This window comes from Otolemur garnettii, unplaced genomic scaffold (genome assembly GCF_000181295.1).
Source record: "Otolemur garnettii isolate 467f Iridium unplaced genomic scaffold, OtoGar3 scaffold00002, whole genome shotgun sequence".
NCBI classification, from domain to species: Eukaryota; Metazoa; Chordata; class Mammalia; order Primates; family Galagidae; genus Otolemur; species Otolemur garnettii.
Window position 1 is genome coordinate 34459227 of NW_003852397.1, and position 20867 is coordinate 34480093.

At 44.4% G+C, this 20867-nt stretch overlaps 1 protein-coding gene across 4 annotated transcripts in view; it reads right to left on the reverse strand.

Moving 5' to 3' along the window:
• Window positions 1-2554: 2554 nt before the first annotated feature.
• TBC1D5 (TBC1 domain family member 5) overlaps window positions 2555-20867 on the reverse strand; it is a 551029-nt gene continuing 532716 nt past the window's right edge. For 2 of the 4 annotated variants that reach the window (XM_023513703.1, XM_023513693.1), the window contains 3 exons: window positions 9713-9792; window positions 8749-8898; window positions 2555-3683 (listed from right to left, as the gene is read on the reverse strand). In XM_023513703.1, the coding sequence (XP_023369471.1) occupies window positions 3390-3683; window positions 8749-8898; window positions 9713-9792 (524 nt within the window). In that variant the 3' untranslated portion in view covers window positions 2555-3389. Of the gene's footprint in view, window positions 3684-7885; window positions 7966-8748; window positions 8899-9712; window positions 9793-20867 lie in introns of those variants that run through there. The other 2 variants (XM_023513698.1, XM_023513701.1) reach the window with 2 other exon arrangements.

Here is a 20867-nt window from a genome sequence, read left to right on the forward strand (position 1 = left end):
ATGCCCTCCAGATACACTTCTGTCCTGTAATGAACTCTGAGCAGTTTCTTAAAAAACAATAAAATAAAAATGAATTACTAAATTTAGATCAACTATGACAGGTTATCATTAGGAGACAGCATAACTGTCAGAGTTTTATATTTGTTCAGCATCTGAGAAAGTAAAGGCAGCATTCCTGTTAAGGGCAGGCAGCCAGACCCCCACAGCAGCTTCCTGAGTGCTGCCTGAGGACTGACAGTTGAGAGATTAAACTCAGACTTAGGCGGAGAAGGCAAATCCCAGGGAGGTCTTGGATTATTTTTAGAGTCACATTCATTCTGCAGTGATATTATTTCTTTTCAGATTGCAGTTACCTCTGAACATTAGCAGGAGGTGCTCTTTGGAAGAATAATCCAGTATAATTAAATATTTAAAGTGTTATATGACCACTTGGCACACACACAAGGTAAGGCGAATTATGTCTTCCTTTTTCTAGTCTGTAACACTTATCTGTAATGTACAGAGAGAAATTTTAACTCAAATTTCCCATATGATCAGAGAGGAATGCATGAAACAGGGGTATGTATAAAAAAGTAGATGACAGTGGAAATTAATCTAAAGTTTACCTAATATAAAATGTACTTAATTGCTATAATCAAAACATAAGAGGGGTTCCACTGATTACCACATTTGTTAAGGAAAAACTAAAAGGTTCCATATAGTCAAGATTTAAAAAATGTGCAATTAAACATAAGTACCTGATAAAATAAAAAAGAACACATATTCTTTAATAGCACTATAACTAATAAAAATGCAAACAATGTTTAACTATGAATAAAAAAAGTCACTTAGAAAAAACAGGACAGTAACAAGATTCTCCAAGTGTGAACCCAGGGAACTGGAGGCTGGTATTGCCTGTGTCCACTGAGCTTGTTGGGGGCCACAGAAACAACACCTCTGAGTGAACCGACTGGTCCTCACGTGGCACTAACCCAGGGCAGATGGAGGACCTGCCCCTAGTGTGTAGGCAGGGTTAGGAATGTCTAGGGACTACTGAACACCAGCTAACTACAGGGAACTAGCCAAGAGCCTGATTGGCAGGGTGAGCACCCAGGGACTCTTGTGTGGCTAGTGACACTCAGTTATCATGACTCTGCCTTTCAGAGAAAAGGCAATACTACAGGTGAACAGATGCCAGTGACCCACCTCCCCAAAGGTAGCCAATTCTGTGGTCCTTTCTGTCGCAGAGCCTTGGTGGGGAACAACTCCACACTCCTCACCTCAGACCTGAAAACCATAGCACCTTCCCAAGCCAAGTCCTTCGTGAGAAAGTATCTACTGGCAACCCCTGGACAGTGACAAGGGCACTCACTGAGCTGAGAGGACAGCTCGGTCAGGAGCCACAGAGCTGAACAGTGCATCTGCCAAGCAAGTGCCCAATCACAGAAGGCCAGACAACACTATTATCTGGCAAGGCCAGGGTTATCATTCACCCTACACACTGAGGTGAGAAGAGGTGATCTCTCTGCTAGAGGTTAAGGACAAATTGTAGAGCTAATTAAAACTTTCTCTGTAGTAGTTGACTTGAGTCATCACCATTTTCTTGGCGAGCCAGTGGGCAATCATGTCATTATCCCATTTGTCTACAGAGATGCATCGTTAGCAGTGGGAAGGATGTAAATAGTATCTGCTCTTCATACTTTCATCTGTTATCCTGAAGGCTGCCACTGCCAGAGCCTTGCCATCCTCTGAGGAAAGAGAGGCCCAAAGAGGCAGTTGTCCCCAATAGGGGCTGCTCTGCCTGAAGGGAAGTGGGTGTTGTCTGTCTGCAGTCCCCACCCATTCCTGCCGGAATCCCTGCTGAGGCGAAGGTGAGCAAAGTGTCCTTTCTAGCGAGCTCCTCCTTTAAGGAGAGAAATAATTCATGTGATGCTTTCTGCCCATCACAGTTTCCTAAGCTTCCAACTGTCGGGGGGAAGGGAGGAATCTCTAATGTGTACAGAGGCTCAAACTCTGGCATGTCAGACCTGGCCTGGCAGTGGTGCCCAGGATGCAGAGTTACAGCTGAGCACAGGCCCTACAGCTTCCCTGCTTGGCTCCCAGCAAGGGAAGGGGTCATGTACACATCCTGCATCCTCCCGGCATCTGGAATGTTCTCTAGGAATCCTTGTTCCCATAGAAGGGACCATTCTGGCTCTGGATGGGAATGACTTGGGTTTTCCCTTTACTCCTCAGTTGACAGGTATGTACAGGTATACTTCTTAACCAGAAAATTTACTGTCCGAAAGATTTTTATCCTATAAAGACATAGTCATATTTTAGAACTCAAGGATAGCAATATTCTTTTTTTTTTTTTGAGACAATGTCTCACTTTGTTGCCCTTGGTAGAGTGCTGTGGCGTCATAGCTCACAGCAACCTCAAACTCTGAGGCTCAATCAATTCCCTTGCCTCAGCCTCCCAAGTAGCTCGGACTACAGGAGCCTATCCCAATGCCCAGCTATTTTTAGAGAGGGGATCTTGCTCTAGCTCAGGCTGGTCTTGAACATGTGAGTGCAGGCAATCTACCCACCTCGGCCTCCCAGAGTGCTAGGATTATAGGCGTGAGCCACTGCACCCGGCTGATAGTAATATTCTTACAATTTCTGAAATTGGTGTAGCAAAGACTGGCTTAGAGTGACCATGTTTTCTGGCTGTGAATGATTCTAAAAGGTCAAATACAATTGTTTAAGGAGGGATAGGGAGGGCCAAAGTCAATTCAGCCTGAGGATTGGAAATACATTCTTAAATTAAAAAAAAAAAAATCTAATACCACATCACACCTTGATGTGTTTGCTAAGTTTAGACCATTTCTAAAGATCAATGTAAGTTTGAGAGGTCAGTAATGATTTTTTTCCAGCCCTGGAATCCACTGGGTCTAGTTCTATTGCATTTGGCTGTGCTATATGGTTTCTCAGAGTAGGAATCAAGTAGGCTGAGACATGGATTCCCACAGAGGAAGTTTTTGATATCATCCAATATTCCTAGGCCTGATGCTTTGCTCTTTCTTCTAAATATAATCAATGGAGTTGTCATACCTTCTTAGCTTGGGAGAAGGGGATGGAGGGAAAGTGGTTCTCATTGTGGCTGGGTCTTTTTTGACTGTGTGATACTGGGTCCTTCACCCGGCTAAAGGGTGGGGTGAGGGTTAGGTGAGGGCCTAGAGAGCTCTGTCTACATTCTGATGAAGGTAAGTCTGTGTGCTTTATGGCTACGTTTGCTTCTCTCTAAAGGGTTCCGAAGGGCTGTATCAGTGCCAAATACATGCTGGGAAAGAAGCATCAGTTTAGATCGGGCTCTGCTGGGGAGCCTCAGCCTGGCCGTGGGTCACTGAGGGAGTGGCTGAACCCCTGTGAGGCAGGACTGGCAGCGGTCAGATGTCCAGTGGGCTCACGATGGTGAAGCCGGAGTCCTTGCTGCTGTCGTCGTCAGGGCTGGAGCTGGGGTTGCTGGAGGAAGCTGAGGCTGGGCCCATCAGTGGGTCTGAGAACACAAGGGGGGAACAGACTGGGGCCTGGCATCTTCTAGATGTGCTTCTGAGGGTGCGAAGAGGCTGGGCCTGACCCAGAAAGGGCCCTCTGGCATTGCCCCCATCATCTTCTTTGGACACCAGGATGAAGTCATCTGAACTCCCTCTGTCTGCACACACTGGCGTGTCTGAAGAGGCCTGTGAAATATAGTCAGAAGTACAGGTGGATGAAAGAAGACACTGTGAGGCTGGGAATACTCACGGAAAGCTAGGCCACCTCATCCCGAACTGGTGCATAGGGCCAGCAGCATCTTGTTGAACCCTTCTGACGCTGAGTGTTGGTTTCCCAGGGGAACAAAGTAAACCTCCTGCTTCATAAGCCACAGGGAGAGGCAGTATTGGTGCTGCCAGGGAGAGCCCAGGCTCAGGAGCCAGTCCAGTGTGGGACCCTGCCATGCAAACCACTCTTTCTCTGTGAGATTTAATTCTCTCAGTTAAATGAAATGGGCTAAGGATGTTGCCTCCCTCCTGTCATGCGGTCACGGGGCAGTGAGATGACATGTGCAGATAGATGTGATTGTACAAGTCTTGTTCCCTAATAAGAGCTGCCAGACCTGGAGTAGCTTCACCACTTGATTAAAGCATGGCTTTCAGAAGGCCTGGTGTGTTTCTTTTCATACGTGTCCCACAGCTAGCTCATCTCGGGAGGGCACATGGAGGGTCTCCTGGGGCAATGGTGATAAGCAGTGGCTTCTATAAATATGAAAACTGAGAATGGCAACTATAAAGTATGATGGCAAGAAGTACACACATGGAATTGCTTGAGTCTATAGTTCCTTTCTTTCTAAACAATTATAAGTGGGTTTTCATTTTTTAACTTAACAGCCATGAACACAGGTAAAGGTCTGGGTTAGCAAAGTCATAGTTTGGCCAAGGATGTCCAAGGCGAGCATGGTAGAAAGAGCACTGGACCTAGTGGTAATGTAAGTTGATGGAGTCCCGCACCTGCTTTCTTGGCCCTACCCACCTACTCTCTCCAAAGCGAGGGTAGGGACTAGTGCAGGGTTCTCAAATCTAATGGGAAGTATGGAGTCCCTTGGCTGGAAGTGCCCCAGAGTCCATGGTCCTCTAGGCTGGCATGGCGTAGGTTACCCATGGGCTCCACACTGAGGCTAGAAAGGGAGTCAGCAGCACTTGTAAGGGAAATCTGGTCTCTAGCCCTGACTGACACATCCTCCTCAGCAATATGGGGTGGGAGAAGCAAGCAGTTAAATGATGCCTGATGTGCCTTCCACCTCTGACCTTCCACCTCTGGTGATTCATCAACCTCTAAGATACATGTATTCAGCAAGAGAACAGAAACAGAATTTGTCTCTCAGTGCTGAATCAATAGCCCTTGAGGTGCTTCATCAAGTTGTAAGGCTGTTTATATTCTGTTAACACATTAATTGTTACAAAAATGAAAAAATAGGGCGGTGCCTGTGGCTCGAAGGAGTGGGGCACTGGCCCCATATGCCGGAGGTAGCAGGTTCAAACCCAGCCCTGGCCAAAAACTGCAAAAATGAAAAAATACACAGCACAATCATTGAATGTGATTGCAATGCCTAAAGCTGTCTGGGGGAGGAGGACTGTCTTCCCTCTGAGATGGAGAGAAAGAACTCAAACCTCATTCCTATTACTGTCCCTGTATAAGGGCCACCTGGTCAGAGCCAGGCTCCCTCTGGGGACTGGGTATTCTCCCCTAGCCCCACACATAGTGTGCACACACCTACAGCTGCTGGGTTATCAACTTCAGCCCTCAGGTTTGACTTTTTACTTCTAAAACATGGACACTGTTCATATGCATCCTAAACCGTGAAAACCTTGAGATCTCACAATAACACAGGGCTAGAATGCTACTGAGTACAGCTTCTCTTAGGCTGACAATGAAAGGGCACATTCAGAGGGTCCTAATTTTAGAGCAGTGCTGTTACTACAGAATACCATGGGCACTTACTCTCCTTTGGAGTACAGTGAGGATATCAGCAAGACTGTGAAGAGGAGGAATACTCTCCAAAGCCTGTGACTAGAAGGATAGTCCCTGCCATGACTCATTATCTGGTGTGTTTTCTCCCCAGTTCCTAGATAAGGGTCATTGACTGGCTTAGACAAAGCAGGTTAGAGCTGACGGGGACCCTTACAACTGCCTTCTTTATTACCCTTCTTCCTGCCCACCGACATTACAAGTCAAAAAAGGAAGCCCAACAGGAGGCCTGGTGGCTTGGCCAATGTCATAGAACAAATGAAAAGACACTGCTCTCGACACTCACCTACACTTTTCTTCTAGACACAAAGATGACTTCTTTATGGATCTCCACAGGAGCCTTAACCACTACTTGGTGCTATTTAGGTCATTGATAGAAGTTTTGTAAATTCCTAAGCCAATCCTTTCTTTTTCCAGATACAGGCATGTCTTGCACAATTAGAAAAATGTTTAACCTGTCAGTCTTATGTTTTGAACTGGCCAGGACCACCACAACCTGTTCCCCCTTCCTGCTATCTCTCCCAACCCACTGTATCTCATAGCTCAAGTTCAGGTCATGGTGGAGGCAGGTGAGTCCAGCTGCAGAGCAGCAGTGCTCTGGGAGGGAAGTGAGCCTGCCCGTGCTGTCCAGGGGAACAGCCCCAGCCACATACAGATGCCGAGCTCTTGAGAAGTGGCTAGTGTGACTATGTAAGTAAACTTTTAACCTTTAATTCTATTGAATTTTAATAAATTTAAACTTAACTTTAAATGCGTGTGGCTAGCGGCTACAGTATTAGACAATATATAGATAAAAACATGAGACCTAAGTGCCAGAAAGGCATGTGATAGATGCATTAACAAGGTCCTGCCTTCTACTACAGTGGATGTGGGCTCAGGAACTTCCCAAAAGAATGTGTGAAGGACAGACCTGGGGAAGGGAGGGATGGAGTGTGGCTCTTTTCATTCCACAGAATACAATTTTACAACTCTGTTGTTTTCAGAGTTGGAGATGAGATGTGTAAATCAAACTTAACAAACAGTATTAGCCACATCACTACCACCCTTCATGGGGAGAGTGGAGCATGTGCATTCCCACAAAGAAGAATCCTCCATGGTTCCTGATGGGGAGAGGGGAGTGCAGAAGGTCATGAGCCACCTGCGCAAGGCAGGGAGCCTGGTCCTTCTGCATATCCTTTAGACATACATTAGTGATGAACCAAGAAAAGCAAAGACAACTCACTACTAAGTTAGGAATGAGCAAAGGCACAGTCCAACACAGACCCAACTTGTCTCGATGTGCCTGCCTAGCCCTTGGCCCCTTGGACACCCAGTTTCTGGCACAGTAGGTCCTTAAAACATATTTGGAAGCCTTCGGAACTCCCTATAGGCACACTTGGGATGTGTGTAGCCTGTCCACAGCCAGTGTCCCCTCTGCCCCTCCACCCACAAACAGTGAGATGGGAAACTCAGCCAGCTCCAAGCTGGCTTGGGGCGCAGGCTCCTGCAGGAAGAAGGTGGGTGGAGGCTTCCTGCCTGGTAGCGCCTTGGCCCCTTATCAGTGAGCCCAGATCCTTGGGCTTTGCTGTGGAAGGCCCTACACACTGGGCTTGTATTTCTGACTTGCTCTTATCTGGGATTTCTCTCATCTTTCCTTCCCTGAAGGAGAGAGGAGAACACTGCTTCCCCTCCTTCTCTCTTCCTTAGTAAAACCTTTTCTTAGGAGTACTGGCTTTTTTTTTTATAAACTGTTAATAGCTATGGGGAAGGGGCTATACTAGAAGGGCAGTAGAGACAATTGTAAAGTATAATCATGAAGTTTTAAATTTAGCAAATTAGTGTTTTTTAAAAGTTCTTTTCTGTAGTAATTTTACATATTCAATTAAAAAATCATGCTAAAGTTTTAAATAAAATTGTCAATTAAAAATGGTTGGTAGAGAGATAGCCCTATATTCAAAAATATTTCAATGAATAAATGATTAAAAAATAAAACATCTGTGGAGGGAGGAGAATTTGGAGAAATCAATCAAATTAAAAAGGCATAGCTAAAAACAGAGAATCAAGGTGCACCAGGAAAATTTCATACAGCTTTAAAAGAATGTTAACCACACAGTTCTCTCCTTTTGGAGAGTACCCTTAAAATTGAAAAAATTCCCATTCAAATGTCATTCTGATGTTTTAAACATCACACACAAAAAAACTTATAAGCATATGAATGCCAGTTCTTGAGAAAGTGACTTAGAAAAGATTTTGTAAGTGTTCATTTCTCAAGATGAAATTTTACAAGTTGATTTAAAGAAGAAAAAGTTATTTAGAATTTAAAGTAAGTGGGAAATGAATATTCTTTTAGTCTTATCAAATAAGGTCCAGTTAGGCAGCAGGTGCTGCTGAAGCTTACTGGGTTGGGACAGGCAATCATAACTCCTGGCTCCCCTCTGGCAGGCGAACCTTTGTGGCTTTCTGGCTTTCATTTTCTTGCTGTTGAATGAAATGAGCAGACAGGACTAAGCACACGAGGAAGCTCTAAGATCCTTGTAGCTGTAAAACCACGTGACTCTATGTTAGACTAAATTATATAGACTGAGAGCCTGGGCCGGCAAATCATGGCCAAATGTGGCTTGTAATTTGCTTTTATATGGCTCTCAAGCTGAGAATGGCTTATATTTTTTAAAGGGTTATATAAAAAACAAAAAACAAAAAATAATATAAGATAGAGATGACCACATGTGGCCTGCAAATCCTAAAATATTTATTCTCTGACCCTTTACAGGAAGCTGTGGGCCTCAGCCTTAGTGAATAGACATTTGAGAAGCCCTTCTCCACAAAGGTGAGAAAGTGACATTGGCCAAACATATTCTATCCAAGTGAAGTACACTCAAGGAAACACTAGGAAAGCATGGGAATGGAAGCATCAGCTGGAGGCAACTGACTAGTAACTATGGCAGAGATCTGGCTTTCCATTCCTGCGCAGTGTCGGTGTCAGGAGGCTCAGGAGGCCCCTGCTGCACACACAGTTACAGGCCTGCACCATGCAGCCGTAGGAGGCACTCTTCTCGCCACTCCCGGTGGGAAGGGCACGCTCCCTCTGGCAGAAGGACATATAAGCTGCACAGCTATACACACTACTCCTGGCTCAGGCCACTTGTGGTATTTCACAGTTGAAGTGACTTTGGTAGGGCTTTAATTACTTATAACTTTGAAGAACTTACATGAACGTGCTCCCTTTGAATTAACGTAATCTGTTCATCAGAGCTCTTATACCTGTTTGGTGGCCTCAGGCACTTGGTCGCTTTGGCCCTGGCCTTGGCCGCTGGAGCAGTAGTGGTTGTCTGCGATGGTGATCTGCTCATTCTCCTCAGCCTCCAATTGGCTCTGGTTAAAACGCAGGGAACCTTTTAGAATGTCTTTGATCTATTTTCAAATAAGAAAAATGAAAAAGATGAATGAGTTTGTTTTTAAATGCTAGAAAAATCTTTCAATACACTTAAATTAGGATTGTCATCAATTTTTTTTTATAGTACGGATGTTAACATTTTACATCATGAGAAGGAAATAATGGGAAAAAAATTCAACTTTATCAAAGCTGCTGACCTTGCAATGACCAAGGGAAACATCAGGTTTGATGACCAGGTTCTCCCAGAGGGAGACATGAGAGTCACATCCTTGGCAATTATCTTAAGGCAGGAAGCACCATCTGCCAGCACACTCAGCTCCACTGCACACCTTGGCCACTACTAAGTGGCCCCAGCCCAGCTGGTCCGGTCATACCATAAGTAGGCATCTGGGAACAGCATGCTCTTTTTTACTGACATTTATATCCCATTTAGCTCTCGAAGGGTTGGATAAGGCCATTGAGGGTCTCGAAGGCCATTGAGGGTCTAAAGCCTGCTGTAGGTGGTGATGACAGCTTGTGCTCCAAGGACATTCATGAATTTATAGATGACTGAACATGACACTGCTTCATGGCACACCAGCTTTGAGTGAGGAACAAATGGGTTTGGTAAGAGGGAATGGAAAACCAGACATATCAGACATAATCACTAAAAAGAAGAGGGGCATGAGGAGGTGGAGATTTAGAAGGGGCTCTTTCTGGGAAGACATGGAGGACTGGGGACACCGGCTCTACCATCAGGGCACTCCGGCTCTACCATCAGGGCACTCCATGCTCTAGGGTGCTCTCCGCACAGCAGGAAGATACAAAGTATTGCTGGAGCAATGCACACACCTGTTTTAATCCTGCCAGGGAAACCAGAATTTGATCCTCTTTTTCCAAATTTTCTTGTAGTATCACATCTTGAATATTTACTGAAAATAGAAAATGACATTTTATAACTAATGAGTATAATTTACTTGCTGTCACATCCTAACTTCAGACAAGCCTGGGAATTTCCTGCCACATTTCCTACCAACTATTCCTACCAAGGATGCTCTGCAAACTGCAGATGGGGAACTGCCAGGTTGAGTAGAGAGGGCAGCGATGGGCCTGGGGCACACAGCCTTCCCCTAAAATTGCATGCACATGCTCGCATAATGACAGGTGCATCGTCACTTCCAGCAAGACACCAGGGTACCTCTTGCTAATGAATAGGCTGACAGCCTGGACCATTCATCCAGTCTCTTCAAGGAAGCTTTTCAGCCTGGGATTCCTACACTGCCTCTTAGTTCAATGCTGTTAACTTCTCTCTGCAAAGGCTAGTTCTTTCCAGGTGACTGAAATTAATAAAGAAAATGCCTTTAAGGATTTATAACAGTAAAACATGGTGCTTTTTCAACATAATAGTAAAAATAAGAGGCCACACTCATGGCTCTAGGTTGTCGTTAGATGATAATGCCTGTGGAATCAGCAGGACTTAACCCAGGGTCTTTACAGAAGATGTTTCTCTGTGTCTTCTAGGACACGTCACCTCCACATGAGAAGTCTTTTCTCCAGAAGTGACGTGATGGACTTGCCAAGCCAGTTCTGACAAAGAGACCCAGCCCCAGCCCTGGTACGTTAAGCATGCAGTGGTCCTCAGCCTCCTCCACACTCATGGGGGATGCACACAGCCCTGCAGGGGCTGAGGTGAGATTCTCAGAAGGAGAGCTCAGGAGAAGCCGCAAAAGCCCAGGGCAGGCCAGGAGAATGTGCTGATAGGGGAGGGCACCATTAAAACACAGTTTAAAAGATAGTGAAAGGTATACCAATTTGAGAATTGCTACCATAAGTATGTTCGCCCTCCTCAAAGTCTACTTTCTTATTTTTTGTGACCTTAAAAAATGCTCCACTTATGTCTTATAAGCTATATTCTTAGCTATTCATCCAACAAAGTTGTCTCAGTGTCTATCTGAACTCTCGAATTCCCTTCTTGGGTCCCTACAGCTAGCAGAGCTAGCGCTCTCACTCCTCACCCGCTCAGGCCTGCACCGACCGAGACCGCGCCAGTCCACATCCTTTTGGCCCAGAGGCAGTCTCCAGATCTGAGCAGACTGTTCCTCCTCACTGTCCACCTTTCTGCCCCAGTGTTGTCCCTCAGAGTGGTCTTCCTGCCCACCCAAACTAAAGTAGTCCCCAAGTCACTTTCTAGTCTTTACATTATCTGTGTCACTGTGTCTATAAGCAGCCGTCACTGTCTGCCACTATCACATGTATTTGCTGTTTTGTTTTCATCCATCCTCCCTAACAGGGTGTAAGTTCCTAGGTGCTCCTCCTCAGGGCTGTATCTCCAGTCCCTGAATAATGCCTGGAGCATGACAGGTATGCAGTAAGGATTAAGTATTTACTGACTGACTGAAGGGCCAAACATGAGAAACACTCTCAAAAACTCGCACTTCAAAACACTGCTGGACTAAATATTAATGTTTCCAAAAAGTATGTCCAGTAAGGGGCAAGGCAAAGACTGATTCCACCAACATGCTTCCAGCCTGACAATTTATTAGGAGCTTCCATAGGAACTGTGCTGACGAGCCTCACATACCACAGCAGGAAAACTGCAGCTTTTATTTATTGACAAAAGTTGACTGGAGTTTTGGCTAATAGAAAGGCCTGCTCCAAAACAAGTAAGCAAGATGAATGGGAATAGAATAATAGATATAATTAGAGAGCAAATGTTTTTGGTTTCCTTAAAAGCCTGTAACAATTTGTTCTCTCTCAATAAAAAAACAAAATAGAATTCATTCAACAAGACATTAACAACAACCAACTGCAGAAAACCAACAAGAAACAGCTCTGTGGGTCTCCGAGAGGACTGAGAGGGCAACTTCTGTTTGTAGGCCTGCTGTGGCTTTTCAGGTGGAGCTGTGAGGGCCTGGGGGGCTGGCTGTGGCAGCGTGGCACTTAGCACTGGGTGGTTTGACAGGGCAGTGGCTTCTGCTCCTACTGCGCTATAGGGCAGGCTCAGATTTCCCTACTCCTGCTGGATAAGCAAGGGCGGCGTGGGGACTGCTCCCAGGCCCGGAGAAGAAGCTCAGCCAGTGGAGGCAGAAGCACCAGGATAACTGGAGGAAGCACAGGGTTTTTTTTTTTTAAGTTCAAGAAACTAATGGAAAGTTGGCCTCTAGAGGCCATCCCTACAACGCCAGGGGCCAGCATCAAGGGGAAGTCTACAGAAACTGAACGTGAACTCTCCTGCTGCCCTGATGGGATCTCTGTCTGCTGCCTGCCCCCTTGATAATCCACAGTGGAACACAGACTGCAGCAAAAGATCTGGCTCCTGTCCCCAAGGTAATGGCAGCAACAAGAAGCAAAGGCCTTTAGGGTCATATAATACAGGCTCCTAGGGCAGTCAGTTGCTCTAGTGGAAACAGAGACCTGGAAACCTGCAGGAACTCAGCTCTCCTGAGAGGCCAACAAGGACCTGGAGGGTGCTCTGAAGCCTTTCTGCAAATAACAGAGACAGGCCATCCCAGAATCCTGGCCCCAACTTTGCAGGGAGAAGAGACAGAATAGAGAAACTGAGTATGAGCATTTGCTCTGATTAAATCATTAATCTCTAGGAGACTGAGTTGCCTGTAATTGGCAAGTTTAAGCATTTTGACTGCCATTAGTGGGGATGGAACTATAAAACTTTAGAGCAAGCTTTTAGCAAACCTGAGTTTAGGTACATATATTTACTATCCTAATACAGAAGCATCAGGGTCTACACAAGATTGTACTAAATCATACTGGCTGTACTGCCTGAAAATCCTGTGACCTAGGAAGTCCTAGCCATCTTCTCTTGGATGCCTTGTTTTGCTGTGAGCCTCCCACAAACAGTATATCTACTCAAGAGTGGGGTGGTGGTGCTGCAGGGGTAAGTTGAGGAGGAGAGTGGTAGTAAAGGCAAGAGCTATGATGAAAGCCACAGTGGGGGACATCACAGAGCTTCCATATCTGCTTAGACTACCTACTTTTGGGCTTCTTTTGCTTGTGAAAAACTAATAGCCTCCTAATGTATTTATCCCCCCCCTCCCACCAGGTTTATGTTGTCAGCAGCTCTACCAGTTTCCTAGGGGTGCTGTAACAAAGTACCAAAAACTGGACGGCTTAAAACTACATAAATTTATTCTCTTAGAGTTCTAAAGGCTAGAAGTCTCAAGTCAAGGTGTTGGCAGGGTCATGATTCCTCTGAAGTTAGAGAGAAGAACTCTTCCTTGACTCTACCTATCCTCTGGTGGTTGTCGACAATCCTTAGCATTTCTTGCTTGTAGATACATCATTCCAATCTTTGCCTCCATCATCACACAACATTTTCTCTGAGTGTCTGTGTCCAAATTCTCCTCTTCTTATAAGGATATCAGTCATCAGATCAGGGCTTACCCTAATCCACTATCCTCTTATCTGTACTCAATGACATCTATAAAGATGCTATTTCCAAATACAGTCACATTCACAGACTGCTTATGAATATTTGCGAGACAACATTTGACCCAGTAGAGCAGTCAGTTGTAACCTAATTATTACACAGGACGAAAATCATCCAGAAAAAACAAATGTCAAACTAGAAGCAACCCACAACTCCCAAGGAAAAATAGGAAGCAGGTATCTACCTGTGGACAACTGTTCTTGGAAGAAACATTGTGAAACCACAGAGAAGCAGTGGGGGACACTCAGTGTGGGGAAAAAGGTGACCAAGTAGTATATTTGATAATATCAAAGCATGCCCAGGGAATTAGCAGGATAGACCTCTGGGGTCTCTCCACTACACAGATTGGGGACCTGCTTGGAATCTGTGCAGAGTCATTGCACCAGACAAGAGTGGTGGGAATTGGGCAGTGTTAAAGCCATCCTTAGATCCGGGAGCATGACACTACATTGGCACCGGACACAGCTTTACAGCTGTGGCCTTCACATGTCCTCACCAGGCTGGGGAGGCAGTGGACTAACTGGAAGCTCCTGTAAGCTGTACCTAGTGACTGGAAGCTAAGCATCCCTCCCCCAACAGTGCAAAGGGATCTGAACGTGAGAACCTACTGGGGTGCTATGAACGTCAACCTGGGAGGTTTTGGGCAACTGCTTCAGTGGGTCCTGGGGGGTGTTGAGAGAACTCTGTAGTCCCTGGGCCCCTGGAACTGACCTCTGCCCATGTGACTTTGCATCTATGTGGTCCTTGAACCTGCAGAACAGCTCACCACCAGCTCAGCCCCAACTTGGCCCTCCAGGTCAGATGAGTCCTGCTGCCCACAAGGTCCTGCTTCTGGCTGTGAGGCTAGGATCAGTACCTCTGCTTCTGGTTTGTCCCCAGTTTTGGCTCTGAGGCTCATATGCTGGAGCCTCTGCTTCTGTGCTTTCAGAGCTCCTTCCAGGCCTAAGATACCATCTCAGAGATATCAGCCCTATACCTGGACCCCAAGATCCCACCCTGGACCCTTTGCCACTGTCACAGGGTGAGCAGAACTGCTCTAAAGTCCAAGGCCCTGCCAGGAACACCCCAGCTTTGAGCCTTCAGTACACTGGAACCTGGTTTGAGCAAATGCCCATAGCATGAAAACTCAGGACCACTGCATGGATAGCATTACCTACCTGCCACTGGTTACCTCCCTGGGCAAAGCAATCCCCACAACATCAGCTTCAGTGAAGAGGGTCTTGCCTAGCTCCCAACTTGAACATCCTACAACTATCTAGTGAACAACCTAATACCCGCCAGCACAAACAGCATCCAGCACAGGTATGAACAGAGGCAACCACAGGTGAACATATCAAATCAGAACAGCTGTATCATAAGCTTCTATGACATGCCTGCCCCTGCCACATCAACATTCCAGAGCAGGGAGAAAAAAGCACCATTTAGGGACCTCCCCTTCTTTTAATTAAGCAGGAGAATTCCCAGCAAAAAACAGGGGCCCTGAAAACCTATTACCCCTGAAAAGAGGTTTCACATGAGAAGAAACCAGCAAAGAACCCTGGCAACATGAAAAATCAGAAGAGACTGACATGCGTCACCCCCAGAGATCACAATGGGGTGACAATACCAAATCCCGACAACAAGGACATTATCAAAAGGACAGAAATGAAATTCAGAATATAAATGGCAAATAAGATGAATTGAAGAGATAGCTGAAGCCAACGCAAAGAAGCCAAAAAATTTTTTTCAGGAAATTAATGAAAAAATATGACTAAAGAGCTAGAGAACATAAAGAAGGATGTAATGGAACTCAAAAAAATAAAAGTCATTAGGGAATTTTAAAACACAGCCGAAAGTATTAGCAACAGACTAACCCAAAGAGAAGAAAGAATCTCAAAGCCTGAAGACAAGGTTCTTGACTAAACCCAGTCATTTAAAGAGGCAGAGAACAAAAAAGGCAGAATAATCACTTAAGGAGTAAGTGATTATGCAAAGTAAACTAACAACAAATTATAGGTATCCCTGAAGAAAAAGAAGAAAGAGCTAAAAGCAGGGAAACCTATTTGAGGGAAGATTGAGGAAAACTTCCCTGATACCACCAGAGATACAGACATCCAGGTACAAGATGGTCAAACTCCAGGGAGATTCATAGCACACAGGACATCTCCAAGACACATGGTAATTAGCCTGGCCAAAGTCAAAGTGAAGGAGAAAGTTCTACAAGAAGCTAGACATTAGCAACAAGTGACCTATAAAGGAAAACCCATCAGGCTAATAGCAGACTTCTCATCAGAAGCCCTACTGAGGGAGTGTGGTCCTATTCAATCTTCTTCTTAAACAGGGCAAGTGTTGGCCTAGAATTTTGTATCCTGCAAAACTAAGTTTCATAACCGATGGAGAAACTAAGTCTTTTTCAGACAAACAAATGTTGAGAAATTTGTCATGGCCAGACCTGGCCTGCAGGAAATACTCAGAACTTCATTACCATGTACACTCAGGTCAGCACGGTAGACACCTACCAGTGTAAAACCACTGAAAAAAGCCAAAGCTCACAACTCTTATGAAACAATAGCACAAGGAGGGAGACAAAGCAATAAGATACTACCCAATGTGATGAATAGAACAGCATCCCACATAGCAATCCTGTCTCTTAATGTCAATGGTTTCTCTGTGGCCACATCACCTCACCGACTAGCTCAGCAATCTAGCTGAGAATCATCATCCTGTTACATAAAAGGGCGCCAGGCCCAGAAGTGCCAGGTCTGCTATTTATGGTCTCACAGCTGGAAAATGGTGGAGCCAGGATGAGGTTTCCTATATTTTTGACTCCAAAGCCCCACAATATAGCAGGGACCAGAGATCCTTGATCTCTGATAGAGGAATCAGAGATCTGAGGAAGCACAAGATATGAGTTGGTGCTGTCTCGACTGCCTTGAGATGCAGCATCTTTATTCTGAGGTGGAACTGATCTAAGTGAAGATATCCAGGAACAAGAAGTTACCAAATGCAGAACAGACTGTGACATCATTTCTACCAGAGACCTTTTTTCAACACTGGTGACACAAAATGAGTTGGGTTGTGATGACCTTGAACTATGACCCTCTGTATCACTAGATCCATCAGTAATATGGAGAAAATATCTAGTTCAGAAGGTTGTGGGGGTATATTGGATGAGATAATTGAAGTTACTTCTAGTATACTGCCTTATGGTTACTATTATTACTCCTATGTGTCTGCCTTCCTCAGTGTCTTAAATACCCAGATAACAGGATTCTGCTCTCTGAGGCTTTCTTATCTCTGACAGACCTTTGACAATCTAGGATCTACCCCAGACTCTACAGAGGAGCTGTGCAGGCTGTTAGAGAGAAGTGAGATTGGGGGAGGCAGGCTCAGAGTGGCTGGCAGTGGCTGAAGAGGTGGTCATTAGTCTAGTGCCAATTGTCACTACTGGCTTTTTCTGGACAATGACAAAGGGATTTCTGTACACAGAGAGTATGTACCACAGTTGTCCATACCCTAGGCCAAGGGGGGTTTGGGAGAAGTCAGGTTTGTAGGTATCAAATTGATCACATAGCCTTTAATATGTGGTGTGTAGGTGTGTCCCTGCAAATGCCATCCCCCCTTCTAAAAGTCCCTCCCATCTTCCTTATAACTCCCTATCTTGCCTTTTTTTCAAAGTCTACCTCAAAACTCACCAGGTCTAAGCATCAGGTTCCTACTGGCAGTCTTCCTCTGATAATATCCAGTTGTTGGGCTCTCTCTTGCTTCATCTCTCATTTTTGAAGAATAATTCAATGACAAGGCTCAGAGACTGAAAGTTTTCTAAAACTGCACTGTTTTACCTGGCAAATCTCAGACTCAAGGCCTCCTAGTTCATAGTCCATTATATCCCAGTTCTCCTTGCCACGATTCTGAAATCACTTGTACTCTGTTGAGTCCCCTGATTTTCTTCATGTGAAGCTGTGTCACTAAAGGTATTTCTGAAGAGGTATCATATATTCTCACCTGCTCTCTCTTCCCCCATACATTTCAACTCAATTTTAGATTACCACTCCCCCACCTTACTTCCCCCCCAAATCTACCTCTCCCAGAACCCACTTTTACATGAGAGAACAACACTTAGTAAGTATTGGGTAAGTGACTAACATGGGGCAAGGGCTTTCCTACTAGCATTAGGGTTGATTTTTATTCTCTGAGGAGCTGATGGAGGTGACATATTTCTCAGATGAAGAATTAAAGGATACCAATATGATTAACCAGATCCTGGACTGAGAAGTGGTAGGGGCAGGTGAAGAGAAATAACATTCATTCACTGATGGGCTATGAAGAGCCAAGTACCGAGTCAGGCACTTTATCCTCAGATATTTCTTAAAAAGCAAAATGCAGATTTTACAGATAATATAATCAAGAGTCCTGTGTTGCAACTAACTGCCAGATGCTTGAAGGCCCTACACTCAGGCCTGAGAGAGGAACATTACTTAGAAAAATCCCAGGGTAAAACTAGGAAAATATGTATATTACACTAAAGAGAGGTCTTCAGGTCAATAAACAGGTCTCGGTAGTAAACTAAGCATGCTTGCAGAATTCTGAATCTTCACTGATCTCTACTATTTGGCATAATATTCTCCCAGGAGTGATCATACTGACAGCCAAGGCATAACTCCTCACAGTAAAATCTATCATATTCATGATACGGCTACCACGTGAGGGTCAATCAGAAAAGGAGACTTTATGTATATTCTTAAAATGAAAACAACACTAAGCTCCAATAACGGTTAGATGTCTGTGTCAGAATTTGTACTTCTAAAATTAAAACCAGGAACATGGTTAATGCCTTACTAATATGAAATAATCTGGGGTTTTGCCATTATGCCCTTATTTGGGAGCTAAGAGACAGGAGAGCAGTTTGGCTAAGATTGTCCTAAAATTACATCATTTAGTCAAAAAAGACCCTTTGTAGTGGGTTTAAGATAAATACATGTTTTATGAATTTCAGATCTTAAAGGTTTTGCTGATATGACAATCTAGTGAAAATTAAATGCTATTCTGCAACTGGCACCTAAATACAGCCTAACGCAATGAACATCAGCTTTCTTATCTGGGCTTTACCTTCCCCTACTCATGTGTTCTTGTATTTAGCATGAGATGGTTCTGGTGATTAGAAAGTCCTTGAGCTATCAAGGGATTGGCAGTAAGCCTGTTTCCATAGAGATAAGGTGAATGAGCCTTTTGGCTACTGATCGAGTGGCTGAAGAGAGTTGGGACTGGAAGACAAAGAGAGGCAGCCTGGTAAGAGAAGATGAGAATAAGTTGTGGGGTCAGACAGAGCAGGGCCTGAATAATCTGTGCTGTGCAACCTCCAGGCAAGCATGCAGAGTGCCCTGAGTTACAGTTTCCTTTCTGTATAGGAGCTATGACCTCTTTCAATTTGCAAAGTTAGTGGGATATCCACAATACTGTTTGTGAAGTACCTGGCACTGACTCTGGCACATGGGGGGAGCTAATGGCAGTTGCTGTCATACGTTGACAAATGTACAAGTTTCATCCTACCACTGTGAAATGCTCTTCCATGAATGACATGCTATGAAGAACACCTGCCCCTTTCATGCAGAAGGCTGTGACTCTGGTATATTCTGGTCTTCTCTTGTGTGGGCTTTTGGGGGCAAGCAAGCTGCCAAATATGACTATAATAGAACCGACCAAACTTTTGTTTATATATTAAATTCAACAAGACTGCCACCTACCAGAAAAGACTCTACCTTACTTAATTAGAAGGATAAAGATGTCACTGAAAAGGCAAAAGCCTCAGTAAGGACTGCCCCTAGTGGGGACGCTACCCACTGTGGGAGGGTAGCCGCTGTGGGCCACTCTGCTCACCTTTAACACAGCCTGCAGTAGCTGCAGAAGTTAAAGGGGCAGGGGGGCAAGAACCTATATACTTTGAACTCAGAGTACATTTAATAAAGATGGAAGATTTTTATATGATTTTTTTTTAAAAGAGAGGAAATTATATTCAAATGGGTCCCTCCCATGGAAAATCTTGGGAAAATAAGAAGAACTAGGAAATAGAAAAAAGGTGATGAAAGATGGACTCTCTGTACAGAGGCCCTGTTATTGGAGTGGTGGTGTACTGGGCTGGGGAGGGATAAGCTAGCATATAGTTGGTAAGGCTTTCTAAATAGGAATAGAGTTGGTATAAGAAGCAGCTGATGAATTGTTTCAAGTCTTTATAAAGTCTAATAAAACCAGGGGGGAAACTTCAAGTAGGATAGAACAAGCTCAGGGAGGAAGAAAAGGAACTTGTGAATTTCAGAGGGTTGCAGACTATATCAGAAGACCAATGGAGGTGATGAACTCTCTGCCCAGGGTTTAGGTGACATACACCTGAAGTGTGGGGTACTAAATACATTAACAGGCTGATGACTATTAACTGAATGATGCCCTAGTAATTTTGAGTTCTCTCGCTCCCTACTGCTCAGTCTTTCAAGGATCAGGCAGATCTCGTACGAGCCTGTTACAAATGCAGAACATTGGGTCCTGTAGAAGATCTACTGAGTCAGAATCCTCATTTTTAGCCAGATCCTCAGGGGAAGTGTATCTTTTCTTTCTACAAAGACTCTGCTATACATAATTAAAAGTAGTATTTAAAATTCTTAAAGCAATCATGAAAAGCTTTATCAAAGTGTCCCTGACAGAGAGAGAGCTGTCTGGTAATCATATTTTCCTTCTTATTTTTTTCCAAATGCCATTAATTAATTGGCTTATTGAACACTTACAAACACATCCATTGAAAGTTGTTTTCATAAATGTCAGAAAATCAGATTTATAAAGTTCTTACAGAGGCAAATAAACTGATTTTCAAAACTGGCCTTCTCTTTCAGCTAATTCTTACATAAATATTATGATGAGTGCAAAATCACTAATGAAGTGTCAATAGCAGAGGATCTGAGATCCAACTAGTGACTCAAGTGTGGCCTCAGCAGAATCCTCAGTGAAAGAGAAGCCAAGGGTTGGCTTCAAGTCTGAACTCCTGGTCTAGCTAGCTGTGTCACTCATCCCTCCTAGGCCTTGGAATCCTCATCTGTAAATAAACAACAGCCAAGGATGATTTCTAGGGCTGTTATATCTTTAATATTCTTTAATCCCGTGAGCTACAGTACTTTCACCAACAGCATGGGAAATAGAATTTTCCTTAATTCATGGCATTTAACTCTCCCATTATCTGTATGAACCACCAATGAAAGGGCAAGCAGATGGAAACCAAAGTGTCTAAATGTCAAACAGATGAATGGAAACACCTCTGTTCAGAGCAGGAAGGTGTGGGCCTTGGAGTCTGGAAGGGTGAACACCTCATGTGCCCTTGTAAACAGCTGGCAGTTCAGCCCAGCTGCTCACAAGTCAGACAAGTGTAGGCTGCTCCTCCACGTGCAATTATGTGCAAAGTATAGCAAATCTAAAAATAGCTTGAGCTCAGCCTCAGAGATTAATACTGTCAATGGCTTTCAACTCAACTGACAGGATGGCAAGAAGGAAAGAAACCATAGCAACAGAAAAATCAACACATACAAAAACTCTTCTGAA